Source organism: Penicillium mononematosum, assembly GCF_028829835.1.
Source record: "Penicillium mononematosum strain IBT 11891 chromosome Unknown utg000003l:1.0-8172316.0:1.0-8177699.0, whole genome shotgun sequence".
Lineage (NCBI taxonomy): Eukaryota > Fungi > Ascomycota > Eurotiomycetes > Eurotiales > Aspergillaceae > Penicillium > Penicillium mononematosum.
In genome coordinates, this window is record NW_026643273.1 from 5685526 (window position 1) to 5713377 (window position 27852).

The 27852-nt window shown below is 47.6% G+C and overlaps 11 protein-coding genes across 11 annotated transcripts; 4 read left to right on the plus strand and 7 right to left on the minus strand.

The window, feature by feature from the left end:
• Window positions 1-283: 283 nt before the first annotated feature.
• On the plus strand, window positions 284-4190 carry N7519_007182 (exocyst subunit SEC8; the record flags this gene model as incomplete). The annotated part of the gene is made up of 5 exons (XM_057293958.1): window positions 284-869; window positions 928-1101; window positions 1157-2145; window positions 2199-2315; window positions 2370-4190. 5 exons carry the CDS (start codon window positions 284-286, stop codon window positions 4188-4190), a joined length of 3687 nt encoding a protein of 1228 aa, XP_057148769.1.
• A 556-nt stretch (window positions 4191-4746) lies between these two features.
• N7519_007183 (putative extracellular cellulase CelA/allergen Asp F7-like) lies at window positions 4747-5964 on the plus strand (the record flags this gene model as incomplete). The annotated part of the gene is made up of 2 exons (XM_057293959.1): window positions 4747-5490; window positions 5554-5964. 2 exons carry the CDS (start codon window positions 4747-4749, stop codon window positions 5962-5964), a joined length of 1155 nt encoding a protein of 384 aa, XP_057148770.1.
• A 293-nt stretch (window positions 5965-6257) lies between these two features.
• On the minus strand, window positions 6258-6655 carry N7519_007184 (uncharacterized protein; the record flags this gene model as incomplete). Its single annotated transcript, XM_057293960.1, has 4 exons — window positions 6258-6348; window positions 6417-6485; window positions 6551-6591; window positions 6641-6655. 4 exons carry the CDS (start codon window positions 6653-6655, stop codon window positions 6258-6260), a joined length of 216 nt encoding a protein of 71 aa, XP_057148771.1.
• Window positions 6656-7527: 872 nt separating this feature from the next.
• N7519_007185 (basic helix-loop-helix domain-containing protein) lies at window positions 7528-8455 on the minus strand (the record flags this gene model as incomplete). The annotated part of the gene is made up of 2 exons (XM_057293961.1): window positions 7528-7868; window positions 7924-8455. The coding sequence occupies 2 exons, from the start codon at window positions 8453-8455 to the stop codon at window positions 7528-7530; spliced, it is 873 nt and encodes a 290-aa protein (XP_057148772.1).
• A 2095-nt stretch (window positions 8456-10550) lies between these two features.
• Window positions 10551-11814, minus strand: N7519_007186 (putative protein N-terminal asparagine amidohydrolase; the record flags this gene model as incomplete). The annotated part of the gene is made up of 2 exons (XM_057293962.1): window positions 10551-11524; window positions 11637-11814. The coding sequence occupies 2 exons, from the start codon at window positions 11812-11814 to the stop codon at window positions 10551-10553; spliced, it is 1152 nt and encodes a 383-aa protein (XP_057148773.1).
• An 843-nt stretch (window positions 11815-12657) lies between these two features.
• N7519_007187 (uncharacterized protein) lies at window positions 12658-14110 on the minus strand (the record flags this gene model as incomplete). Its single annotated transcript, XM_057293963.1, has 2 exons — window positions 12658-13418; window positions 13483-14110. 2 exons carry the CDS (start codon window positions 14108-14110, stop codon window positions 12658-12660), a joined length of 1389 nt encoding a protein of 462 aa, XP_057148774.1.
• Window positions 14111-14941: 831 nt separating this feature from the next.
• On the minus strand, window positions 14942-17158 carry N7519_007188 (metallophosphatase domain-containing protein; the record flags this gene model as incomplete). Its single annotated transcript, XM_057293964.1, has 3 exons — window positions 14942-15649; window positions 16303-16803; window positions 16868-17158. The coding sequence occupies 3 exons, from the start codon at window positions 17156-17158 to the stop codon at window positions 14942-14944; spliced, it is 1500 nt and encodes a 499-aa protein (XP_057148775.1).
• Window positions 17159-17540: 382 nt separating this feature from the next.
• Window positions 17541-19335, minus strand: N7519_007189 (uncharacterized protein; the record flags this gene model as incomplete). The annotated part of the gene is made up of 4 exons (XM_057293965.1): window positions 17541-17812; window positions 17869-18064; window positions 18127-18535; window positions 19328-19335. The coding sequence occupies 4 exons, from the start codon at window positions 19333-19335 to the stop codon at window positions 17541-17543; spliced, it is 885 nt and encodes a 294-aa protein (XP_057148776.1).
• Window positions 19336-19885: 550 nt separating this feature from the next.
• Window positions 19886-23517, plus strand: N7519_007190 (uncharacterized protein; the record flags this gene model as incomplete). The annotated part of the gene is made up of 6 exons (XM_057293966.1): window positions 19886-19924; window positions 19970-21486; window positions 21539-21584; window positions 21671-22491; window positions 22595-23065; window positions 23160-23517. 6 exons carry the CDS (start codon window positions 19886-19888, stop codon window positions 23515-23517), a joined length of 3252 nt encoding a protein of 1083 aa, XP_057148777.1.
• A 583-nt stretch (window positions 23518-24100) lies between these two features.
• On the plus strand, window positions 24101-25167 carry N7519_007191 (uncharacterized protein; the record flags this gene model as incomplete). Its single annotated transcript, XM_057293967.1, has 5 exons — window positions 24101-24140; window positions 24247-24349; window positions 24700-24718; window positions 24872-24907; window positions 25135-25167. 5 exons carry the CDS (start codon window positions 24101-24103, stop codon window positions 25165-25167), a joined length of 231 nt encoding a protein of 76 aa, XP_057148778.1.
• Window positions 25168-25917: 750 nt separating this feature from the next.
• N7519_007192 (uncharacterized protein) lies at window positions 25918-26587 on the minus strand (the record flags this gene model as incomplete). The annotated part of the gene is made up of 3 exons (XM_057293968.1): window positions 25918-26148; window positions 26282-26397; window positions 26545-26587. The coding sequence occupies 3 exons, from the start codon at window positions 26585-26587 to the stop codon at window positions 25918-25920; spliced, it is 390 nt and encodes a 129-aa protein (XP_057148779.1).
• Between the last annotated feature and the right edge of the window lie 1265 nt (window positions 26588-27852).

A 27852-nucleotide genomic window follows, 5' to 3' on the forward strand; every position in this document is an offset into this window, starting at 1 on the left:
GACAACTGGCCAGTGGAACGGAATGCGGGAAGCTCTGGTGGAGCCTGACACTCCGCCCCGGTCTGTTTCAACACTATCACCACGGCATCACCGAATTGCTTCCAGCGCTCCCTGTATTTCGCACCTGAGAATGCTCGCAGCTTCTCGCCAACTGTTGCGCGCAAGTCACAGGACCTAATACCGAACCTTTCTGGCTAACAGCCCCACGCCAACCCCTTGTCACAGCCCACCAACGCTTCCATACTGAGCCAGAACACCCCGTGATTAGCGGGCATCATTTGGAATGAGCGGCCAAAACGGTTATGGTAACGGGTATGGCTACTCCGGTTCCGGTCGGAACGCTGCCAATGACGGGGGATACGGTGGAAACAACAACCCTGCGGTAGACGGATACGGTGGACGTGCCGCACCACCAGGCGGAGGTGGACGTTCAGATCGTCGCCCCGGCGGATACGGTGGTTTCTACCCTGACGCGCCTCCGCCTCCGGCGCTATCGCCAGGCCAATCTCCTGCGCCGGGCCAGTCGCCCGAGCGGCGGCGTGATCGAACGGACCGGGGCTGGCAGCAGCCCTCTCCGCAACCGTCTTCGAACCCCTCCTCACACCCCTCCTCGCAAGCCTCTTCGCATCCCTCCTCGCGATCACGCACAAGGAATCAAGAACCAGATAGGAAATACCAGGAAGAACGGTCTAGAGATGCAAATCGGTACGCGGACAACAGGGACCAAAGAGATCAAAGGGACCCGAGAGGCCAAAGAGACCACAGAGACAAGAGAGACCCAAGGGAACAAAGGGACCACAGGAGCCAGAGGAATGCGTCGCCTGTGGTTAACTCGAGCAATGACTCGGGGGAACCCCAGGCCATCGAAAGTATGTCTTTCTCTTTTGACTAGTCCGGCCTGATAGCTAATCCAGCTACCTCCTACAGCTATTCTGCAGTCGATCCAGCGCGATTGGGATTTTATGACTGATGCCGAGTGTGTCCCGGTACACGTTGCTTTGAGTTTGATGGACACGAGTACATTGGGCAAAGCAGATCGTGAACCGGAATTTTTGCATATGTACAATGACATCCAGAAGACATTGAAGGCAATTGTCAATGGTAGGTCCTCTCTGCAGTGGTTAGGACAAGCGTATGCTAAAACTACATGTTACAGAACACCATCAGGGATTCAACAGTTCTATTGGAACATACCACAAAATCCAATCCAATATATCTTCCTCGCAAGCTCGAGTACGCAGCTTGAGACATGCCCTGGATCAGGCCAAAACCGGGTTAATATCGACCAAGCCAGAGTTGAAAGGGCTGGCAACGTCTTCTCAGAACTACGATGATATCGTACAGCTGTTCACTCAGATTGAGGAAATTCAATCCCTTCCCGAGAAGTTGGAATCTCAGATTTCAGATAAGCGCTTCCTTGCAGCTGTGGATGTGCTTCACACTGGTCTCCGAGTTCTACGGCGTTCGGAACTGGAGGATATTGGTGCTTTATCCGATATTCGCGCTTATTTCACAAACCAGGAAACGTCGCTCACAGACATCCTGATCGAAGAGTTGCACGACCATTTGTACCTCAAATCACCCTATTGCTCTGACCGATGGAAAGCACCCACATCTGATGAAAAAGAGGTGCATACATCTAACTTAGCCGGTAGTCGCTCTTGGGAACGGCCTGTGTATAGTTTCCTCGCTAAGTTCGATCCCTTGACGCCTATGGTCGAAGACGCCTCCCGGAACCCGGAGGCAGACACGTTTTCCTATATCCAGTTATTGGTCGAAGCGTTGAACAAGATGGGTCATCTTGACGTCGCGGTTCACAGGATTGAGCAGCGTCTTCCGGTCGAACTGTTTGCTGTGGTGGATAAGACGAACGCAGAGGTCGATACTCGCTATCCTGCGCCAACCAAGAGCTTCTCAGCCCAGGACAACTACAAACAGTCCAGTCTCCCCACCGAGATTATTGAAAAACGGGGCCACGTGCTTTCTGAGTTTTTGTGGGCACTGTATGCCAAGTTTGAGGCAATTGCGGAAGGCCACCGAATTCTTCACGATGTTATTGCGGCCATTGTTGAACGAGAAGGTTTAATCAAAAGCGAGACGCTTTCTGGAGGATTCAAGGAGTTGTGGAAGCTTCTACAAAGCGAGGTAAGATGCCAACGGTTTTGACAGGCATCGCGGATATTAATCTGTTTTTCCAGATACGATCTCTCATGCACGACTATCTTGCAACCGACGGGGACTCTTCTGTTCGGTCTAGATCAGAGGAGAATGATGCTCGACGTCATCTATACACAGGCAACCGCGATAAGAATAAGGTAAGGAAACCAGAGTTTTCATTATTTTCAACTAGCTGACCATTTGCATTGTAGAAAATGTTCAAGTTGTCCGATATCGAGCAAAATTCTGAGATGAAAGCCGAACAAGACGAACTTGATGAAATCCTCAAGTCGTCAGTACCAGGGCTTGTTTCTAAGTCCAGGCAAAAGGCTGCAACAAGCGATACTACGCAATCTAATAAGGGCAACTCGGGAACTGGGCATAAGATTCTGCTCGAGCCAAGTGTCTTCAATATGGGAATCCTTCTTCCTCCCTCTCTATCCTTCATCCAGCGACTTAAGGATATCGTTCCTGTCGATTCGGATATTTCCATGGGCAGTTTGACCTCCTTTTTGGACGACTTCATGGTCAATGTCTTCCTGCCGCAGTTGGATGAAACAGTGACGGACCTCTGCACGCTCAGCTTCATCGCCGCAGATGCGTTTACAGAAGACCCCCACTGGACCAAGTCCTCTCCTCGGCCTATTTTCAAGGGAACGATCAAATTCATGTCCATTGTTCGGGAATTTAGCAAAATGCTGTCGAGTATTCCACATGACCAAGCATTCACGCAGCTTCTTATTGACCAGATTGTGACCTATTATGACAAGTGCTGTGGGTGGTACAAAGCAATGGTCACGAAAGTCTCTGCGCGGAACCGTGGAGGCGAAGTCCAACTGAAAGCTGCGGCCTCCTTTGCTGATTCAGGCGACATACATGATGTTGTGGACGAACTGTGGAAAGGTGCCGGGGACAAGAAACAGACCCTGATTGATACGGAAATCGACCTTCTTCTCAAGCGAACAGGGCAAGTGCCTTTACAGCCTTACGACATCATATCTGACCCGAAAACCGTCATTTCCCTTTCGCTCTTGTACAACAGTATGCAATGGCTCGCTAGTCACCTCGCGAGAATCCGACTTGTGGTTGAACATACCGCGGATGCCGAGTCATCCAGTTTGACTGCAACTGGCCGACCGTCTCGCAGATGGACTCTGTTCGGGTCCGTGAAGCCCAATCGCGATAGCATCAATCACCCGGTGCATTTGCCACTCAACCACGAGACTGCCGTGGTCTTTGATGGCACGCTCGAATCACTACACCGGCTTGGGGATACTGCAATTATGACGATGCATGTTGACATCCGCTGTGGCATCATCCACATGTTGACTAAAACAATGTCCGGGCCGAATCCTCCTAACTTGCGGAACTCTGAGCCTGTCACTCCATCTCCTAACACAACGGACTACTGGTGGCACATTATCATGAATCAGCCAACCGCTGCGTCGCCCACAATTCTCGCACTCAACAATGATCTCATTGCATTCGACACCAACATCTCGACGTATCTGGGATCTGTTGAGCGTTGGTTCATCACTTCAGGCCTGGCACGGTTTATCGATCGAGTGTTTGTCGCCTGTACCCAGTATATCGGGGCCATGAATGAGAATGGAGCGCTGCGACTCCAGCTTGATGTGCTTGTTCTCCAACAGAACTTGAAGAACATCATCATCGATCCAACTGGTGATTCATCGGAGTCAACTACAGATTTGCAGGCGCAGGCTTCTCAAGAAATCGTTGCTCTACCACGCAGCGCCAAGTTCCTGGACTGGTTCCTAGAAGGCGCCGAGAAGGCTTTGGACTACGCCAAGGAAGAGAAGGAGGCTTTCGCATCACATGGCGACAAAGCCTTGGCTGCTGGAAACGGCGAGCCATTTACCTACGAGGAGCTGCGTGTTCTCGTAGACTTATGTTTCTCTGAAATTCTCCGTGGTCCACGCGGGGCGGAGAACCGAGAGGACTTTATGTCGGCGAAAAAGGCCAGTGCGGATGCGCTACTAAGGCTGAACGAGATTATGTGGGATGCTCGATAGTCCAGGACTGTTTACTCCGTAGTTGTTTTGTTTTTCTCTGAGAAATCCACTAATAGGCTAGAAACCGAATCTCATTTTACCTTGACTCACAGTCATTTCCTCTTTAATTTAAACAACCTCCACTAACCCTAACTCGGTATAGCACTATGGGTCAAATGCCCTTCTCGGCTTCTCCGGAGCATTCACACTGGCTCACGATCCACGGTGTGTTTCACCTTTTTGAGCGTAGTTCTTACGGATGAAATGATCAATTTACTAGTTCATCAAGCCATATGGAGTATGAGCATGGACTCTAACGGCGCTTAGACTTATATCTCCTCCCATCCCATCTTTTTCTCCCTCTTTTCATACCTTCTTTCGCTCTCTTTGCAGTACTTCCTGTCTGGAACAGTATCTGTTTCGAATCTGGAATTCGTTATCCAGACGTCCATTCCTTTGAAGTGCACCTGCACGTCCTATCATTTTTAAGAGGCAATCTGTGACTGTCATTCATTCGATCTTCGGTACCTTGTCTTACCGAACCCTTCATTATTTACTTCAATCTACATTTCCAACAATGAAGTATCTTCGTCTAGCCTCCGTGGCCGCTCTTTTCAGCGCTGCCACTGTATCCGCTGGCCCATTGGGCGCCCGCGAACATGACGGATACTGCCCGAAGGGCTACACCATGAGCGTCTACTACAAGACCATCACCGTGGAATCCTACCCATCTGCGACCTCCGTAGAGTCTACAGCTACCCCGTCGTCTACTCCGGCTATTGTCGAGTCTCAACCCTCCGCTGAGCCCACATTGGCCTCATCCTCTCCTGCCATTGCCGTGGAGTCTACGACTCCCGTCGCAGTTATCCAAGTCGAGACCACAAGCTCTTCAGCTCCTGCTGCCGAGACCGAAATCACCGAGACCGCAGCTCCTAAGACCAATGCAGTCGTGGCTCCTCTGCCCACTGCATCAGCCGAGACTGCCGCTGTCATCGAAACCATTCCTGCTCCAGCCGTGAAGACCCCCGTCGTGCAGGCCTCCACCACCGAAGCCCCCGTGGAAGTCGCCAGTACTTCCACCAAGTCTTCTACTTCCACCTCTTCCACCAAATCCGCCTCCACCGGCTCCTCCAACGGAACCCCCGGAAAAGCCACCTTCTACGGTGGCAATGTCGGCGGCGGAACATGCTCGTTCTCCGGCTACACCCTCCCGAGCCACCTCTTCGGCGCAGCCCTCTCCCTCCAGCGATGGGACGATGCCGCGAACTGCGGCGCCTGTGTATCCGTCACCGGACCGAAGGGTAACTCCATCAAAGCAATGGTAAGCCAAACTCTTATCCCACCCCATCCCATCCCATCTCCAAGAAGCTCTAACCCAACCCAGATCGTCGACCAATGCCCCGAATGCGAAAGCAATCACCTCGACCTCTTCCAAGACGCCTTCGCCGAGCTCTCCGATATCTCCGCCGGCATCATCCAAACCACCTGGTCGTACGTGTCCTGCGACCTGGACGGACCACTAAAGCTCAAGAACAAGGAGGGCACATCTGCGTACTGGTTCTCGATGCAGGTTGTCAATGCCAATGAGGCAGTGACTGCGTTGGAGGTTAGCACTGACGGCGGTAGTTCGTGGCAGAGCACCACCCGCACTTACTATAACTACTTCGAGAACACTTCCGGGTTCGGGACTAGTACTGTTGATGTGCGGATTACCGGTGCTAGTGGCAGCACTGTTGTTGTTAAGGATGTTGGTGTTTCGTCTGGGAGTGAAGTCACTGCTGGGTCGAACTTGTAGATTTGTTAAGCGGAGGGGTTTTATATTTATTTTCTTCTGTTGATATTCTTCTTGAAGTGGTTTGATGATGTCTGTTGGTTATTTAGTCTATTGTATCTGAACTGATCTATAGCAAGGTCGAGCTACAAGGGCACTCTATATCTGAAACATATAGTTCGTTTGCTCTATCATAATTCCGTGCTCGGCTAGTAAAGACTGAGTCGTATACCCCATAACCCGGGTAGGCCATGATGCAACGCTAACGAATCTATGCTCCTGCCATGCAGCTGATCCGCAATCTCACATCTGGACAATTACTGCGTCGTCACTTCCTTATCGGCCTCGACATTGTCCACATGCGGGTGCGTATCGAGGCTGTGGACCGTATCCTTAGGGAAAGAAACGCTAAGAATGTCAAGATCAAGAATTAGCCATCTCACGCTGGAAGAAGACCGAGTGTCGAGATAACTCACGCAAAGCCCTTGATCAACGAGTACTCGTGTCCAATAGTGCCGCCTTGCTTCTGAGCGTGGTCCTTGACACTAAAAGCATCCATGTATTAGTATAGTGTATTTCAAATGACTATCTACCAGCGTAAGATGCATACGCCTGGACCTCGTCGTCGGTTGCGGTTGGCTTGCAGGTGATCTAGGTGGGTCAGTAAGATGTCTGTCTTCTGAACGTGTTATTTACTCACAATATAAGAAGACATGTTTAGATGATGGAAATGTAGTTGTGTAAGAATATAGGAGAAAGTAGATGGGTTAAGTAGAAGGAAAGGTGTCCACGTTGACATCATAGAGGGGTAGCCTATAAGCTGATCAGGGCTGTGTTATCTCCGCTCCGTCAGTGGCTGATCTGCTTATCACGCCTTATGGACGTAAATAGAACTGTAGATCTTTTGTAGGATATTTAGGCAGGAATTATCCAACCCTACGGACTACATAACTCGAAGTTGTTCGTTCTTCGTTCTTCGGGTGACTTGGGGCCTCCCGAGGTTAAGGCGCCACCTCACCCCGATGAAACTACTCTGCTTATGTTGTGACTGAGTAACTGAATATGCAACTACAACACTGTCCCTACGAAGCAGCATAGAAAGAGATAGAATAAAACAGTTTAAAATAAGGACTTATCAATCCGCAGCTCCGTTCAAAGGCAAACCCATCCCAGCCGTAGATTCGCCAGCCCACAATCCATTAATGATGAAAGAAAGTAAAAAAAGGAACAAAAAACAAAGCCCAAGTAGCGTACAAAGACCGCAGATGTGTGTGAGCAGAGAATGATCAAAGGGGGTAAGCAACAGCAGAAGAGAAAAATTGCACAAGTCGCAAGGGTAGTTAGTGGGAAATGCAACACTCAGAAACACTCAGAATGCCAGCGGCAGTCCGTATTGCGAGGAGACAGGGGCAAGAGGAGGTTCATGGCGAGGTTACATCGATTGGAGGAAACATCCATGGTAAGAAGAGAAAAGATCTGTCAACGGCAGAATAGCAGATTTGAAAAACAGAGATGAGGGTATGTTCAAGTATTGACCTCCGGAACGCAACAAGTCGTAGCACATGCAGAAGAACAAGGATGATAAGCCTAATCCATCTCCAGTGACTCTAGCTCTTTCGACTCCTCGTAATCATCAAACTCGAGGCCGGCATCCCGGCAACGTGTCAGCCACTTTAGGGCAATGTTGTTGCGTCGGGCGACCTCGCCTTTGAGCTTAGAGTTCGAGCCGCTGATCTCGGCGATAGCATGATTAGCAGTCAGACTGTGCTTCTCAAATTGCTCATCGATGTTCTTCTTTTCTTCTTGGAGCTGGAGGATATATTCGATCGCACGTTGGAGAATCGCGCCCTTGTTCTTATCGCAGTTCGGCACAAGACGAGCAATTTGGTTGATACCCTCATTAATAGCTTCGCGGCGGCGACGTTCAACTACAGGAAGGGGTCAGTATACAGACACGAACTCGGTCGGAAATGTGCTTCTTACCTTCTTTGTGATTGTTCTTGCGGATCTGGTGCCATTCGGGAGAACCAACGGTAGGCTTCTGGTTCATACTCTGAGCCTCGCGGGCGGCATAGACTGCAGCAGCAGTCGAATTGTGGTTGTGACCACCACCCATGGGAGTCTGGTTCATCTCATCGCCAAAGGACAACCCTTGGGTGAGGTTGCTGGCATCAAAGCCGGAGTCGGGAGGAGGGGGGTACTTGTGTTGAGGAGTGTGTGCAGCCAGGGCGGCCTTGGCATTTGCGGTCAACGCATTATCGTCGGCCAGACCGTTCTGCGGACCAACATGTTGAAGAATTTGTTGATCAATGTTGAGCTCAGCGCCAGTGTTGGGAAGCCCGTGGTCGTAGTTTCCGAGCGCAGAGTGGCCAAAGTTGTGCTGGTTATCCATGCTGCCGTTGCTTCCGTGGGAAGAGCGGTTAAGGCGCTGCGGGTCGGGACCTAGATCCTCAGAGCCATCTCTCTTGCGCTTATGCGAGCCGTTATCAGGGCTGTTCATGGTGGGATCAGACATGCTGAACCCTAAAGCTGATCGTCCTATTCGTAGTAGTGGTTAGTGGCCAGTAAGTGAAAAGTGAATTGAAAAACAGGTCTTGAATAAGAGAAACGGTATGTGATTGGAGATGTCAATGCAGCCTGCGATAAGTTGGCGCCTGGCAGATCAAGTCCCTCTCGGGAAGATCAGTGGGCACCCCGCGAAGTAAACAGACGCGTGAGTCCGACGCGCTTGTAATGCATCCCACGGAGGCCGGCCAACGTCGGGCTCAGCCATCACCAGCAGGTTTTTCTGGCGAGCGGCAGTGCATGGATAGTTCTACATGGAAGGGACGTTGTCAAGCGATCGCATATAATGCGATGCCTCGAGACATCCGCGGGGTTGCAGATATCAAGAACGCGTCACGATGGCTTGCAGGTAGCTGAGGTCACACAGGGGGGACAGCGTCGTGAAGGACACCACTTGCGATGAGCATCGCGACGCGATGTGCAACGACATGGGGGGGTTCTGGATGGAGATGAGGTATTGATGGAGCCGTACCTTGGGATGATCTCTCTTTATCACCTGACAGGAAGTCACCTGCCCGACAACAACAATACGCAGGTCACGTTGTCTGCGAAACCCCGAGTTCGAAATTGGGGCGTGAAAAAGGGAAAGTTGAAAATTTGAGGAAGCTGATATCAGGATATGCAAACGAAGCAGGAATCTACCTCGCGGTAAATTTAGATATAAGAAAACGTGTTTCTTTAGGAAGATGTAGAGCAGCGGACAAGTTCAAGATGGATTGCTCACGTGGCAAGGAGGTGGTCAAGAGGAGGAGTCGCGCTGAATACGGCGGATCAGAACGACCAATAGCGCAATAAATCACCTGATTGCCTTATTCACAAAAAGTCCACTGATGTAAGCAAACCGCATACCGCAAATGAGCCACCGAGGAGCCCTGGAGGTCTAGACAATTTTGCAGACACGACCATAAAGAAACGGACAGCAGGAGCTGAAGATAACCAACTAAAATGCTTGAATAGCTCCGGGGATTCTACGCCTCCATCTCTCATCGCAAGTCATGTGCAGCCATCCCGTGCCCCTCTGCTACACACCTTCTTTCTTGGCCTCTGATTGGCTGGCGTCTCTCGGAGGGGGAAATCCCTAGATCACGTGTAAGGATATATTATGGGCCAATCACAGGCTCTCTTCACCCACTACGAGGGGGGATCGGACCGTCGGATACCAAGAAATTCAAGTTATCTACACATTTAGCAAGTATATGGACGTAGTCTAGACACACTAGAAGCCTACTAACTACATGCGATATACCCGGCATTTGATCCGAAGTTACTGCTCATCCTAGTTTCTCTGCAAGCGCTCGGGCTAGGGCCACTAGTGTATAGAATACCCCCTTCGACTGAATCAGGAAACACAACAGGGGAATATCCCAGAACAAAGGTAGCAACGGGAAACAAAGTCGTGCAATATGTAGTGGGTGTGCTGGTCTAGATTGTGATATAACAGTTCTCTTTACAATATAGCCAGCTTACAGGCTATCTAGGTACTTCGTTTCTAGTTCTCATCTGTTTACCTCTGATCCCTCACCGGGGTGGGGGAGAGGAGAATCACATGTTTCAGACTAAGCATTCTGAAATAGGATTCCCCAAGTGCTTCACACCATGTCTCCAAAGGGTTGCATCGGATATCTAAAAGGGTCTTCCCTAGTACATCGCCTGCATATTGATGAATGTGAAGTCTGAGTGATCATGAGACCTCAGAATTCCACCCCGATGCAAAATTAAGCTAAGTACCTGAGCTTTTCCTGAAGATTGCGACGATCTCGATGATCTTCTTCTATATGTCATCACGTTCAAGTCCCCTATCACATGGATTACCTGCACATGATGCACCTGTGGCAAACGGTGGAGTTTCCATTCTTGCAGGGAAGATCGCCATAAAATAGAGCAATATACACCGTCTAGTGTATATATCCTGGGATTAGGAGGTATCACAGAGACTCGGGTGATCGAAATGCCATTTCTAATGTCATGTCGCAAGGGTGGACCCTCGATCTGGTCATAGACTCCGCATTATCTGTGGAATAGTCTGACGCGTCCAGTGCGCTGCCTCACTCAGACGCCTTTTTCAGTGCAAATACCATTTGTGGATCTGCCGTAGTATCCGCGAAACAAATACCTTCCTCCGTCGCGCCTAGCATGTCCCAGCAAAGTATCTTGACGTCGAATGGGATGACCGCATCCCCTGTCTCACTTTCCACATCAGTGGTGTGCGCACCTGACCTTGCATCTTTCTCCGCAGTATTGGGTGTGGGTCGTTGCGTCACAGCGATGATAGCGCTTGTTCCCGCATATCGCGCCGGTGGCTTGGTATCCTCTGTAGGTGGCTCCTCGCCCGACCGATTAGAAAAGACGATGACGATCTTCTTCGGAGAATCTGCCGCCTTGCCGCCGTCAAGATCCACCTCATGTTCCATCTTCCTTTGCAACAGGGGCCAGAACCGCTGAAGCCAATAGTTGAAAGTATCCATCTCGGGCTTATCCTTCAAGGCATCGAGCTCTTCTCGGCTCAGGGTGGTCAACCAGGCCATGGACAGAATGACAAGCTGGGATTTGGAGTCAAGGACTCGGGTTGCAAATTCCCACTCGGTGAATGGCGCCTCAAACTTGTATGGATTGATATCCATGCAGATACCAAGCGAAGTCGCGACCCGCTTTTTCTCGGATAAAGCCTGCTCACCCTGGTGCACCGGGCTTCTCAAGGAAGACACTGTGCCTTGAGTGGTAAATTCGAGCTCATGAAAGCCTCGCTCAACTTGACCTTCGGCCGCCCACGTTTCGTCGGTGTAATACAAGAAGCTCTTGCGGTAGTTGAGGATGAACTCCCCATCCTCATCGACAACAAGGAGTGAGTTATAGTACGTGGCGTTGTCGGAATTTTGAGGATCCTTCTCGATCTCCGGATACCCCACGCAGACCTTGCATCGCAAGCGTCTGGCAGTTTCGCGCGCCCACGAGCCAGAGGGGCCGTCGCCGGCTGGCTCGAGATATGGCTTGATCGCTTCCAAGGAAGGGAAGTTATAGCCTAGTTATTCATTAGTGAAAATTCCCCACAGATTGAGCTAAACGTCAGAAACTGGGGGGAAGACGGGGTTCTGCTCATTACACGCTCGTGGACAAGTTGGGTAGGTACGTACCCGTCAACGCCAACTCAGGCAGCACCAAGATATCAGGCTTCAACAGATCAACCCCAACTCCGAGCTCCTTCCCATCTACAGAAACGGTCTTGCCAGTCTTCAGTAAGGCATTTGCTTTCTCGATATTGCCTTTGAGATCGCCCAGCTTTGGCGCGAATTGAAGGCTTGCAATCCTCATTTTGTGAGACAGTGAGGTTGAGAAATTCCGAAAGTTAAAGAATGACACGCGTTGTGTAATAGGAAGTTTCTGAGTGAATCGTGAGAGAGATGCGCTTGAAGTTGTTGTTCTTGACGTGGAGGTATGAAGTCCGTGTCTTCTGGTCCCGACGCGGACACAGCGGGGCAGGATTTTTGCCAGAATGATGGCGAGTTGGAATCCTCGGACTATATCCCAATATACTCAATATAATTATTTATATGCGATTTTTGAGTCCAAATCGGAAGCGATTACTTCTGGGGTATTGTTGGTGTTTGGACGGAAGGGCGATATTTTGGGGCGGGTCATATGAAAGTTGATGCCTCAGGGATGAATATCAGTTCCTAGATCCAGTCCAAGCATTGTAATGGTGTAATGTTTACGGGTTTCAACTGAACTCCCCAGTTTCAAGAATACAGGATAGATAATAGACAGTAGAGCTATATGGACTATGGAAGTCATCAAGAGCAGATCAATGGGGCCGACCGATGCACTTCTCTACGTCGTCCACGCATATTGGTACAATTCTGTACATACTTGATGTTGATAATGTATATAGTGCTTGCTAGATCTGGAGAGTCTTCCTCCGGTGATGCATTCATGTTGTTTGATATATGTCACTGAGTATTGGCTCCTCCCATATAGTTTCTATTCCCTTCGCCGTGAACTGCCCATGTGCTTCTTAGCATCCAAACCTACGTTGACTACACCTCCCAAACTTCCTATTATCAACTACTGTACTTAACCCCAGTTTAAGCAGAGAACTGTGCATCGATCATTGCTATTTGGCTACTAGTACATGTTATTAAGCGCAAGGAAATCTCTTCAGCTCCTCTCGCAATCAGGTAATGCCCATTTGAGCATCCAATCTGATATTAACACCTCTTCAGCAGTCGGTCGCTCTTCCGGCCGGTAAGACAACATACGGCGCATCAAATCCAGAAACGCGTCTTTCTCGTCTTCCTCAATCTTGACTCCCATCTTCCGTCTCCATTTCTGCACACCAGTCTCAAATGATTCCTCAAGCGGAGGCCACCTATTTCCTCTGTATGACTCTGTTGGCTGTCTATGCTCACCAAAAAATCGTGATCGTGAGTGCCAGCGGTGCCACCATTCCAATGGCATAGGTCCTAATACATCAATGTGCCGAGCCACTACATGATCCTCGTCCGCAAAATCAGTACTAAATATAGCCTCCATTCCCACAATCTCCCAGATCGCCGTGGCCAGACTCCAGATATCTGAGGGATATGAGAGCGGGCTTTGAAATTCGAACTTAGCCTCCGGAGCTCGAAACGGGATTGGCGTGTGGCAATCTTGTCCAAGGCGAGTTTCTGAAGCGGGAGGGAACGCTTCACCAAAGTCAGTTAGAAGCGGGTGTGCGTCGGATAATGAGAACATCTCCGCAGATTTCCAGATAAATAGCGGCACAACAGCTTTAGATGGGACATTAGGAGGCAATGGTCCTCCGTCACGCCGGGTGATAGGGACTGTCTCGGGTGGTCCGAATCTCTCGTAGAATTGCTTTATAGAAAGATCATCGAAGCTGGACGGCAGCTTGGATAAAATATTATTTAAATGAATATCTATATCACCAAAGATCCGAATATTAGCTAACTAATATTCAAATAGATAGTGGTTATAACCAACCTCCATGAACATAGCCGTGTGAATGCGTGTAAGCAACAGCCTGTGCGAGTCGATATGATAGTGCTCGAGCGACTTCGAGAGGGAAAAGACGGCTAAATGAAGCCTCTCTAAGGTTGCATTGTGCAGGGGCCACCGCGTAGCATGTATGTTTCCCATTAGGACCTTGCACTTCGAATTCATCTAGGAAAACAGGCACCAAACCACGCCCAGGATGTACTGAGAACGACGGAGTCGGATCAGACAGAGCCTTGAGAATTTTTGTCTCGCGCTGGACCGAGTCGGCTATGCTGACCTTGAGAGTAACATATCTGTTCAGGCGAGCATCTCGGGCAAGCCAAACCGTCGAATAGGCCCCGAAGCCAAGTTTGTCTGCAATGTGATAACGGTCGTGTAAGACATCACCAACCATAACAGGATGATATCCCCCAGGCTGATATAACTCAAGTGTCTCCACTCCCTTGATCCAGTTATACTTGACGTGATGATTCCCGGCCTTTGTAGTGTTTGGCCGTACGAAAGATATCGAGTCGAGATTTCGACGCCAAGGGGATTGCAAGACTGGACTTGAAGGTCGAGCTAAGGTCGAAAGGTTGACAGGGTTCGCGATCATTCTGAAGCAGCCCGCCATGGTATGCTGGCCTGATTGCTCAAAGAGATAGCCATGAAGCGCCCTTGGAAGCGACGGTGAACTTTGATGCAGCTCAAGGCGCAAGGTCAATCAAGTGATTTGCCGCTACTGATATGTGATCCCAAGAGCTTTGCGGACTAGTGGTGCTCTCCCTAGTGATGCTCTCATACACCATATACATTGACGTGCATCGATGTAGCTGAACAATGGGTGGTATTACTGGTCGACCATACCAACTCACCGCTTCGCTCTCCGCCTCTTCCCCAATTCTTCTCTTTTTTTCCCTGATATTCTGCGTTGCAATCTGATATAAGAGTGTAGGAGAAGTTTAGCAACATGGGAGCTTGGAGCCTACAGGAAATTGATGGGTACCTGCTTGACAACTATCTAGCAGAAGATTTATGCCATTTCGATGGTATAGTTATTGCTTGCAATATTAGACTGACCTATAGAACAAACAATGATGGAAAGATGACGACAAGTGGTATCTATCATAATGATATGATGGGTGTCGACGCCTACAGGAAATAGCACTTAACTATATTGTTTAGAAGAGGTTGAATTCTTATTACTTGCTAAACACTGCACAGAAATACTTGGACAATACAACAATAGCGGAAAAGTGGGAAATAAAGTGATCAAAAGGGTAAGATATGATGAATTCGACTTGTGGTGATCTAAGAATATAGGAAATTCAAGGCATCGCAACATCAAATGACAACTTTGATTGGTTGTCTCCGTTCCTCATCTCGCAAACCTCCAACAATAGCTGCATTCACAAGTAAACATTTTGCCTCCACACTCGGATTGAAACATGTCTTGACAAACTCGCTAATTGTGGACAGAAGATTCCAAATCCCCCCCTTTAGCAACGACAGTGCGCTCATACGCCTCCTGCAGCGCATCGAACAAGATCCACTCGGTACCTGCACCAGCATGGACATGTCCAAACACATGCAGTTTTGGCCTGACTCTCCATAGCTCCCGGAGGAGGTGATTACAGCCCAGATGTAGCAAGTCAAGATGGGCACGGGGCGGACCATGCGTGATTAGCACATCAATCCCTTCAGACACGGAGCCAGTCCATAAGTCTTGATCGGGAGGATACTGGAAGGCCCAGTTGCCATTACGTTTAGTCAAAGGACTTCCGTAAATCCTAAGCTGGCGACCGTTTGCACAGGCAACGGTGGTCTCCTGCTTATTCAGATAGATGATCTCGCCCCAGTCAAGCCGATCCAGGTCAGCGATGGCATGATCCGCCTCATGGCGCCTTGGGTCGAGTGACAAATCGTGGTTGCCGGCAACAACTATTTTGGTGGGATGGGGCTGGGCGTTTAACCAAGTGAATGCTGCCTGGAGTTCTTTCAACGAGCCCGACTGTGTGAGATCACCGGAGTGAATGAGGATGTCGCCATCGGGAAGGCTGGGTTGACTGTTGTGAGTATCGGAGATGCAGACGATAGTAACAGGATTTGTGAGTGGTTTTGCAGGGATGGGTTGACGCCAAGTGTACAGCTTCCGCGCAAGGAAGATGCAAGGCTGGGCCAGGAATTGTTCCCACGGTGTGGGTGGTTGTCGATTGAGGAGCTCATTAAGACCTGGCATGATTTTAGACTTAGACAGTAATGTAGTAACTACATATGTACCGGACAATGCCTGGCACTTGAGACCTTTCCCTTTCCATTCTAGTGCTCACCCCTTGCCGCTTTTTGATCACTGAGTAAAATTGAGCACGCTCCTGAGTCCCTGACTTCCAACCATCTGGGAGATCCTTAATGCGGGAATTCCGTCGTACAACCGTTACAATACTAAAATTGGTTTTACTATGGTAATAACTCCAAAGTTTATTAAACACTGGTTTTTCCTAGTATTATTTAGAATACGTATTCATGTCAATTACGTATTTATCTGCAATACTAGTATTTCAGTCCTATTTTAGTATTTTGATCCGATCAGTATTTTTTTTCAGCTGTGGAGATTGTCATTTAGACCTAGGTATTTTGTTCAGCAAAGGTATTTCATATAGTATTCAGTGCATAAAGTATTACTATGGTATTCATAAGTATTTGAGTGGATTCCTCATAGTCCCGAGGTCAACATCGACGTCTACCTACCTAGGTAGGTATGTGCATGCTAGGCTAGTCGTTTTCTGAATCCGTAACATATTGAATGGCTTCCTCTCCTACTAATACCCAGCCTTTTAGATTGTCTGGGTCCCACATAACCTCTGGTATGACTGCAGGTCTACCTAGCCTCTGTAGGAGCTGGAAGAGACGCATGATTGGGGCATCAGACTGAAGCTGTTCGCCGGGAACAGCTTGCTTCAGCCACATATGAATCCGTGTGTTCAATTCCCTAACCGCTCGTGGTACTGCCCAGGCCCGAATTGATGGTAAGTGCACCCATATGTCGGGGATATAGGTGTCTTCGTCAAGAACATCCACTTCCATAGATCCGAGGCCTTCCATTGTAATGAATTCTGGGACCATGTATGAGATTGGGTCATTATCGGGGAAAGCAGAGGCGGATTCGACGAAAACAGGGGCTGGAGGAACATGTTCTCGTGGACTTTGAGGCGCTGAAGGGCGATTTTGGGACGAGGGTAGAGGAATCGGGACCATGTCACTAGAGCTCCAACCTCGGGGTTGATACTCTGATACTCGGTTAGGCTGTGCACCTGATAATGGCAATCGCTATAGATGGATCTATCATTAGCGACCTCGATTACCATTTGAGTTGGTTCGAAAGATTTCTTACCTGGTATGAGTCTTCCTGGCTTGCGACATTGTCTTGTAGCTCTTCACCCGCTGATGGTTGGTCAGGTAAGACTGGGTCTAGAGGAGAGGACGATGCCGTTGTGGCATTGTAGAAACTGGAGTGTAGCTCCTCGGTTATATTGCCTGTCCCGTGTCTGTCGGTTGTCTCATCTCCGGCATTCTCTTGTTGCACTTGGCTAGCTCCTGGATGAGCTTGTGACGTGGTATCTGGTGGCGAGGAGGACGCAGTTGTAGTATCATAGAAGCTAGAGTGAAGTTCTTGCTCTGCCATGATTGATTTGATAAAAGAGGTGATAGGTTCGAGATGTTGTGTTGTAGTTGGGGATAAGTGAATGGAAGAGAGTCATGTCTGTGCCAACATTCCTCGTTTGGTGAAAAACTTCTAGGGATTTCAGACTATATCTATTCTGGATTAGATAGATCTTATAGCGTTTAATATATAAAATATTTATTATAATTTATAGCCACTATTTACCTAGAATACACTGGATTATTCCTATATATCAAGTAAAAGGACAACTTTGGAACCTTGGAGTATTGGGTAGTATAGCAACTCAGAATCAAGGCAGAATAAAAAGGTCTCAAAACAGAATCATATCGAGTAAACAATGTCCGATCAAAGAGTTCATCATCGTCAGTTATAGGGGGATAATTCAGGATGTATCAGAGTCACGGATAGGTGGTCCTCGGAAGTAAATCTGTGGGACTGGATCGAGAGGCGCACTTCTTTTCGGTCGAGTAATACGAGGAGGACGCTCAGTAAAGATTTCCTTAGTAGCACCTCGAAGAGAATCGTGCTTGGCCATATTGAACCAAAAGGTGTGGATTTCATTCATTTTTCCGGCGGCCATAAGGTTCTTTTCTCCAGTTGAACGAATGCAGTCAGTCCAGATCTTCACCTTGGTAGCGAGGTTGGCCCAGATGTCTTCGGTCTTTGTTAGCTTTCCGAATATGAATCCTCAAGTAGTGTGGTTTACTTACTTCGAATGAAGGAGCGCCCTTGTTCGGGGGATTTCTCAAGATCAAGGATATCATATACCCAAGAAAAGCAGTAATAGAAATCCTCTTCGTTGAAGGTCTTGTAGAAGTATTGGCTAAGCTTCTCTTCGTCTTCGCAGTCTGTAATAGGAATAGCGTCCTCTGCGGCAGACTTGTCCATAATATAGGCAACCCTTTCCTATCCATAAAAACATATGTTAATAACCATAAGAATTTGGATTTATTCTGATATTGATTTACCTTCATCTTCCTGAGGGTGGTTGTCTTCCAGTTCTTAACATTGTCCTTTGCTAAGTTCAGAGCAGACGTCCACTGTGCTGATGGGATTGTGATATTTGGGTAGCTCTCGAGAATCACAGGCTTGATGTTCTCGATGTTGAAGTTGCAGATAAAGTGCCATTTCAGTCTTTGGTCGTATGCGATCCGTGCAGGGAGTTCATTCTCCTCGAATCCTGTTGCTTCTGTACACGGTATGCGACGGTTGTAGGCTCGGCGGGGTCGTGAGGCTGTTTGTGTTGTTACGCTTGGTGAGATCGGTTCTTCTGATGGGGTCTGGCTTTGAATGTTAATGGCCTCACGGGTAGGGCCGTTCGAGTCAGGAGTGGGCAGATTGTTTTTCGCACGGCATTGGGGTTGGTGTATCGAGAAGCTGTGGATCAATGCCACGCGAAACAACAAGGCTCTCTTGCGAGGTCAAGGTGCTCTCCTCTTCTAGTAGTGCTAGCCCAGGGATACTAGGTCTCGAAGTTGTGGACGAGTTAGACGATTCAGGTCGGAGAGGAGGTTTGAACGGCGTCTGAATGCCACTTGAGGCTTTCCTCTATTAGATGCCTGTTAGTTAAGTCATTATATCCATATTGCCTTAGACGGGGAATCTTCTTACACTCGATGCTCTCGAACTCCGTCCACGGCGTTGTCGTGCCGTATCGTCTGGTGTCTCCATCTTGCAACGATGTAGAGGCGGATTCAAGTAGGCTAAGAGGAATAAGAAAGACTGCTCTAGACCAGTGAGTCTAGTTTTGTATATATTGATGAAGAACTTGATAGTGAGGTGGGTGGTGAGAGATTGAAGAGAGAAAATGTAGGCACGAGCAGGCACGCCGGTGTCTCGCACTTGAGTGTCGTCATTTGGATACCCCGACTTAAATCCTAAGGAAATGGATTCAAATTGTAGTGATTTATATATATAGAGAAATGTTTTAATTAATTTAATCTCAATTTCAGAATTCACTTTTCTAGATCAATCGTTTAAATACTCGTATATCTTCAGTATAAACGGTTATGGGTTTCTATATGGCGAGCAAGATCACCTAGGTAGTGCCTATACTGGATTTTTTACCACATATAGGCTTCCTCTCCTTTTCTATCTGTTCTTCAAACTACTCCTGCGATTTCATCAGTACCCCAACCTGCCTTAAGGTAGTTCGATCTCATCGTTCACTTTACCATAGTCTCGAAGATTTACGACCTGACCCTTTCTGATATCCGTCATATACCCTCGACACTGCGCAAGACCAGGCTTTATTCTGTGGGAGGACAGAATTTCGAGGTTATGCTCATAACTCAGTTCTGAATGATTTCGTCCTGTGAGTTTCTATCTCTGACTTGTTTATGATACTCCTTTGGGCCTATGTATTGTGTCTTATATTCACAATCCTCTATCCTAGTATACATTTCGACTTGGTGGTTGAATCTACCATCTACTCTTCGACCCTTCATCTACCGCTGCAGATTCTGTCTCCCCTTCGTATTCCTTCTCTTTGGGAATACCAGGATACCATTCAGTGACTTATACACATCTGGGACTTACAGGACGAAGATATGGCGTGCCGAGGATTCCGTAGGAGGATGAGATTCATTCTAGATGAGCGTTCTGGGAACAATCTAAGCCCAAGGGTCGAAATCTCCCGAGAGCCAATCCCAACAATTCTACCCTCAGTTGAAGTGGACAATTCACAGCTGCCTATACAAGATACAGCATTCGGGGGGAGATTTCGGAATGGAGGATGAAGAATCTGACTCTTCCCTAAGCCCCAAGGTATGTCCTTTATTCTCTTTTGGAACAGGACTAATATGCTTTTAGAATATCGGCGCGAATCTTGAGCCTATTATTGAAAACCATCCTGACACCGAGACCTTGACCGTGTCCGAACATATCCCTGACGAATTCACCCAGGAGGAATGCCAGATCGTGCTCGAAACTGTGGTTGAAGAACAAGTTTTACCCAAGGATGAAGATATAGAGAGTGATACCGAAGTTACACTGGCAGAGATACCTACACAAAACACACATGATACCCAATCTATCCCTCCAATGCCCCAGCCTATCCTTGAAATGCCCCCGCCGCCTCGTCGAGGGATACAGACAGAACCGGAAATTGCCTTTGAAACTGTCGAGGTACCGCGTACTTTAACACCAATGGACAAATTCCACCTTCTCTTCTCAATATGGTTGGACGACGCCCGAATCTCGCGCCAACAATACGCCTCTCTAGCAGAAATCTTAAGGACAGTGACGGACACAAGCTCTCTACAATCCTTGCCAAGGGACATTACCACTCTAAAGCGAAAGCTATGGGGCCAAGTTTCACTCTTACCTGTCCGAACTCGGAAAATCACTATCATTCCTTCTCAACTTCCTACACTTTCGGCACGCCAGCGTCACCTCAATGAGCAGCTCATGAAGAATATCTATCTTATTGATCCGATTCCACTTGTCACAAAACTCCTCCAATCCCCAGTTTTCGAATCTCATATGTACAAAGGAGTAGCAGAACTCGTCTCAAATCCGGGTGAATTATGGCAATCTTTGTCCTGGGCCTCCTCTATTCGAAGCACATCTGGTGTTTTTGCTCGCTATCCCAACAAGACGCCAATTTTTCCTTCCGATTTCATCCGATACCGTTGCAATAGCCCAGATTGTTGTGCCCAAGGGCTTCCCCCGTTCACTCCTCATTTGGGACGTGTGGTGGGTGTATACAAGCAACACGAGAACATGCTTATCCGCACCCAGATCATCAAGCGCCAGACTGATCTCTTACCTGCCCTTCATTCAAGCCTAACCATTTGTGGACCGCCATTCCAGCGCTTTGAGTTGATCCCTGTTGAGGACGAAGAGATTCTACTTCACGAAGAAAATGTTCTCGGACGCCAACCAGACGTTCTTCTCGATAGACAGTTTGAGAATCTTCCCAATGCCTCTATACGGCAAACATCAAGTAGCACATTCACAATCTGCCGTGTCTACAATCGAAGTCGGAATCATGTGCGTCCTCTACAACAGACTCATCCAATTAGAGGGGAACTTGAGATAGCACATTATGGGCGTCAATTTCTTATTGATACCCTTTCTTCGCGATGTATATCCCTCCCATACCAAATGTTCATCGATGGGTTCGGTCTTTACCGTACTATGTATCGAAGCATTATGGGCATATACATGATTCCTTCTTGTGTCAACGCGGAAGAGCGTGCTAAAAGATCAAACGTGCTCCCGATAACTCTGGGTCCTCATGGAAGTAATTTCTCAGATGTGATCGCCAGCCTACCGCACCTCCGTAGGCTTGAGCAAGGTGTGGACATTCCATGGACAGATGGCAAGTCAGTCAGACTCCTCGCAATTTGCCTTTCATATATTGGTGATATGCCCCAGCAATGTGATAACGCTGGCTGCAAACGAGGACACGCAGATCGAGGGTGTAGGAAATGTTTAGTCAATAAAGAGCAGAGGCACGACCTGAATTTCGATATAGTATCTGAAGGCAGATATCACTTTAAGATTCAGGATCAACGCCAAGCCCAAATGTCAAGGTCACGAACTGCTCGAGCTGAAGCATTTCGCGATTTAGGATTGGCTGACAACGAATCACCTCTTCTTCAAATTTGCCCAGCCCTTGATCGGGTTACCCATTTCCCGTCCGATGTATGTCATTCCGAGTATGGCGGGATTTCAAAAATGGCACATAAACTACTCGTCGATGAGATCCTCACGAAGTCTGGGAAGGAGATGTTCCTAAACCGTTTAAGAGGATTCCCATTCCCCCCAGGCTGGTGCAGATTGCAGTCTCCAGTCACACATTTAGAGAGTTATCAACTCTCCGAACATGCCCGAGCAAGCATTGTGTTTCCCCTACTCCTCTGCCGAAATCTGGAGAAGTCCTGGATTGATCCAGCTTTCTATCAAGGAGTATCCCGTGCGTTTCCCACTTCAGTTTCACCGCCAGAGGATATTATTGTCCTTGCTTTTGCTGCTATTGCTAGGAGTAACGTGCTCCTATCGAGTCGCACAATGAGCCAAAAGGATAGAGAAAGTATCAAGAAAACAGTGGAGCGAGCACGGTCCGGTCTTCAAGGGCTGCTCGAGGCAGCAGCACTTGCGTCACAGGAGATCCGACGGTCACGTTCAAGGTCACAATCTATATTTCTCGGCGCCGAGGGAACTCCTGATCGTCAAACGCCAGCTCCAAGTACAAATAAGAAAGGGACATCCTTCAGGGAAATGCAACGTCGCCCAAATATGCACATTGGTATTCACTACGCCGACGATGCAGAGCTATTTGGGGTCCCGATGAACAACAACACACTTCCTGGAGAGGGTAAACATCAGTAAGTTCATTCCTATCCTCAAAAATACCAGAATATCTCGACTTCTTGCATGTGCCCTGTCAACTTGAAATGGAGTACTAATTATACTTGTTCTTATTCTCAGTGATCATAAGGAGCTCGTCCTTACAATGAACGGAACCGAAGTCGAGCGAACCTTGCTTCTCGAAGAAAGCTTCCGACGCACACTGCGGTTCTACCTAGAAGGAGCATACTTAAACGAAGATCAGGTCACAACACAGACGATCCAGGATGCAGCAATGGAATGCCCTCTAGTGTTTCGAAGTCTTTTTCATATTGATCTTCCGCAAGCGGGACATGGCCACCATGATTCTAAATCCTCTGGTATCAATCGCCTATTACCGGAAGGCTATTCCGCATTGAAACTTCTACTACCTTGTTCCGGATCTACAATACCAGGTTTCACAATCCCGTCATATCTGTCCGCTGTTAGAGTTCGACATCCTTTTGTGGATTCCCTTCGGGGTGCATATCGAGACGAGTACAACAAGCCATATGTCTCTGACCCTGGCAAGTATGTTCCGCGCTGGTATAAGAAAACCTCATTCTACCATAAGTAAGTGAAAGTATAACGCCAAAACCACTATGTACTTTGAGTCAAGCTTGGGCATCTATATTCGCAAAACTTACACTTACTGTGGCTCGATTAGACCCACGAAGAAACGTCACACTCTTTCAATCGGAGATTTTTTACAATACCGGCAACAACAAATAGGACTTGTCCTTGGCTTCTTCACGCACGAGCTAATACCTGGGGAAACAAGAGTCTTCGTGTATCTCCAACCTCTCTCACCCACGAGTAGATTGGACCCAATCCTCCTCCTACCCGAACTCCATCTACAACCGACTTATATAGTTGTGGGCCTCCCAGGTGTCTCAACCCGCAAGGATTACGTCTTAAAGACCACAAAACGGAATACCCAACAGTCGACGACCAGGGGTATTGGGGATGACGATGAATCTGATATCAAGTTTACGCACTGCATATGGGAAGTTGAATTCTTTTAGCTCTACTCATGTATCTACAGATAGCTCATTTGAAATGGATAATGAAATAGAGAGGCACAGCCTTGCTACATGCTGTCTCTATTCCAAGTCAATAGGTTCGATTCTAGAATATATTAAACCTCCACGTCCCTATAGTAGCAAAAAGCATATAGAAGGAGTAACCATTAACGGATAAAAAGGAAAAAGATCCAATTCATCGAACCACAAGTAAACACTGAAAGATATTCAGAGAGATGCTGTTAGGGTTTTATACGCGGTAGTTGTGATGCCTTCCTTCTAGTACGAGAATGGCTAGATCTTTCCCTTAGGGACCCCATCCACCTTCTCCTATTCTTCCGTCCCCCCATCTCCTCAAATCTTTTCTCCAACTCGCTGCTACTTTCAATTTTTCAATCCTTTGGTATTTTGAACACGGCTGGGTGACCTCAACCTTGGGCAGTGACAGATGAGTGAATGAATCAGTTAAAAGGAAAAAGGACTGACCGAAGAATCTTCAGGTCCTGATCCATTCTCCTCTCTCCTGATACAGAATCAACCTACAGGCGTGTCCCTATCGAACGATCCATCTATCTTCCGTATAACAATGAAGATCTCATATTCATCCAGCCATCAATCTCTCGACGGTATTCTCCAGATCCTCAAGATGGCTTGGAATAGGGAAATCTAGGAGAAAGAGAAGTATACCAGACACAGGCAAAGCTCAGTGAGCTAACATTTCTATTGAAACAGATTCTGCCTACGATCTGGTTACCTTCCTACGAACACACAGCCTAACCTCCGAGAGAATCTACGGCGATAAGACTCAAATCCCCAGCCCCAAAACCATTGCTAGGTGCGTCACGATACTCCAGGATGATCAGAATATATGCTGAACAAAGGCAATCTGAGAGAACCGTGCACGATTCCTTCTATTCCTCTCTTCCACACATCGACCAAATAGACGAATACTGGACTCAGGTTAGCAAAACTTCCAACGACCCAACTACCGGCAGACTATCCATAAGTGCCCCAATCCCATCACAGGTCAAGGAGCCAATGATCTACCAGACAACAAAGACAAAATGGAAGGCAAGTCTCTTAATCCCTATTCTACCATACCTATATACCCAGTTGATTTACATGCTAACATAGCTAGCCGTTATCTGCCCAGGTGGTTACCATAAGTAACCAAGTTACCTCAAGGTTAGACATCGCCACAAAGGTACGTGAATCTTCGAAATATATCACAGATATTAACCGCCCTTGACAGATACTCCAAGAACCGATAAACAGAACAACTAACGAACTGGTTTGAACTCCCCCAAAACCCCAATGGACATATATGGGCAGAACAACACTGACTAACATAAAGTAGGGAATCGATACCGTTAAGATGAACATCCCTGGCCAGGTATGTCTTATGTTTATCCTCAAAAAGAACGAAGTTATACTAACTTTGATATGACGTCTCTCACACGCGATGAGGCTCTACAGATAACTTTCTGAATACCCTCACATGCTGCCCAAACTGGCAATTGAAAGCCACAGAGTCTAGGTGAGTTCCCATGGGACTATCTGCCCAACTGAAACTCAAAGTTGAGTGTGTTTCTGACATATACGTGTACGAACATGATCCAGTTTTCAATCCCTACGGTTCAGTTCGCTCGGTGACACGACCATGACCAGCACTACAGGGTCAATGACGAACAAATACGGCATGATCGGAAACCAATCCCGCCCATCCATCATCATCCGAAGACCAAGAATCCTCAACGTCTCCCCACGGCCTCTTATACCCCGTTCCAGGTTCAGTGCGAAGCCTACCCACGTCTGCCCCTGACCCGGACATGGATATTCTACGAGCTAATATACATGTTCCACGGGCCAACAGGTATGTTCTCCAGGAAATGGACTACAAGAAAACAGTGGATTGAACCAGGAATGCATGGATGGTCGACACCTGGGTAGGTAGACAGGTACAAATGAAAATGTCACATGATCGCCTCACTGAAATGCCTAGCTGTGGCATGGATATCCAATGTGATACAAATGGATAAAACTATACCGAAGAAAAACCCAAGCATTCAGATTACTATGTAAATACTACAAGAATACCTGGCAAATACTATGTTAATACTTAGCAACTTACTGAAATACTACAGTAATACCTAGCATGCAACTGAAATACTATATTAAAACCTAGTGATCAGATGAAAAACCTATACAATACAGGCTGTTTAATGGAAATACTAAAACCAATGAGAGAATACCGGATTAATTGGAAATAAGTATTGCTTATAATACCGTGTTTACTCGATTGTTGTGGGAATGCCGCATTTAAATAAATACCGGATTACAACCATTGAAATGCCGGTATTTCGCATCCTAGTTTCTCCCAGATGGAAGGTTGATCACGGATCATTATATAATCAGCATGGTCCCGACCTCAGGAGGTCTGCTCACTGAGCATCGTGAGCCTCTCATCGCCTGGAGGTCCTCTTTAACCTGCGACACCTCTACCCTTGTCGCGGGCTTTGTCAGGTCGCCTTCACTCTTGGCCTTCTCGGCCTGCCTGTCGGCCCACCAGTTATGCACGGTGACCAACTCCCTAACAAACTGCATCACAACAAGTGTGATGCCAAAGACTTTGGTCTGGAAATCAATTTCCAGTACCATCTTATCTTCTGCTATTGTCATACAATTACAGTTAGTTGGCGTCTACTCAATAACTGGTATATAGGGAAGGGTGACGGGAAGGGGCCACAAATCGTGGTCTATTACGCACCTGGGCACGCTTTTGAAGGGCTTGGCAGAATTTGCCAAGTCCTCTGGCCTCACGGTATAGTTGCCATCGGGGCCGGGCCTGGGGATGGGAAGGGCCGCAGCCACATTGAGGATCATCTATATATTCATTTGGTTAGTAACTACCCTTGTAGGGATCCAGAGGTTGGGGTCCAGAGGTAGGGGCCCAGAGGTGCTTCCAGGTAGTGACACATTCAAGCTTGACCCGCGTACATGTGTCTACTCAGAGGTTCATATTTTACTTACCAAGAGGAGTAGGGAGATGAAGGAGGAGGTATTTTTTAGCCATCATGGGCATTTGAGTAGTGCTTGATTTTGCAGAGATTAGAAGAGATTAGATGAGAAGAAGAAGGAAAGAAGACCGAGTCAGTTTTTATACGTTCTGTCAAAAGCTTATCCATCCATGGATACCTAGGTAGGACTATATATGAGTAAAACCTCGTGACTACCCTTAGGAAGAATCCACTCTCCTTTTGCTTTGAATTTTGAATTGATACTGACATTCCTTTCACTTTGCTTTCACTTTGCTCTCACCTTGCTTTCGCCTTGTTATCTTCATATTTACTTTGATAGAACGATCATCCATACTGTACCCTGGTCCTGGTGACCACAGGATAAAGCTCGCTGGGAATAAGAATCGCATTGCAGACTTGACACTATTCCAAGGAATATTCTCATCCATGGTATGCCCCATGTCGTCGAGGGAAGCTCGACTGGTAGGAGAGTCTTTGCATCATTTTTGGGTGTGGTTAATATGGTTGCTGAGACAGATTTTTCCGATATTCGTCGCTGCTGCGGCTGTTCATTCTTCTGCCGGCCAGGCTATAATTATCCCTAGGGAGATGGTCTCCATGGGCGAATAACTCACTCAGCTGTACATTCAGATTCCTGAGGATGTGGCTCCTGAGAGTGATCAAACTCCGATTGAATATAGGGTGTTAAGTCTGAAATGCACGGCTGCGAAGAAATAAGATTACCCTTAAGTGAATTCCAGAACAAACTGTCGACGCGATCAAACCATAATCTCTCCTACCCAAAGAGGATGCTCTCCACTGGTGGGCTACCTATCAAATTGGCCAGCGTGTCTCGCCTGAATTCATTGTCAACGACTGCAAGACTCGAGCGAAGGGTTACTATAGAGACTCACATTCAGACTATGTGTATGGCTGGCTATAATATGAAGCATATTAGTTTGAGGCCATGGAGTCTATTCAAAGCGAACTTACCATCTCCGGCAGTGAAGACTCTTCCAATCCTAGCTCGGGTTGTTGCTAGGTAAAGGCGAGTCACGAATATAATTTTCGTTTATTTCTTTGTGTGACAGTCCCTTGTCTCGAGATATGGCCAAAACGCTTAGTAAAGATCGCAGCAATCTACTTCCCGTTTTCTTTGAGGGCTCTTTGTATGCAATATACCAACGGTTCCCTCCTGCTTTAGTGGAAGGCTTGCCATATAAAGACACTATAGTTATCAATCAACTAATCGGCCAATCAACCAACATATGTATAGAGAGGTTGCAAGTTGTATGTTATCGGCCTTCCCATTGGCTGCTAT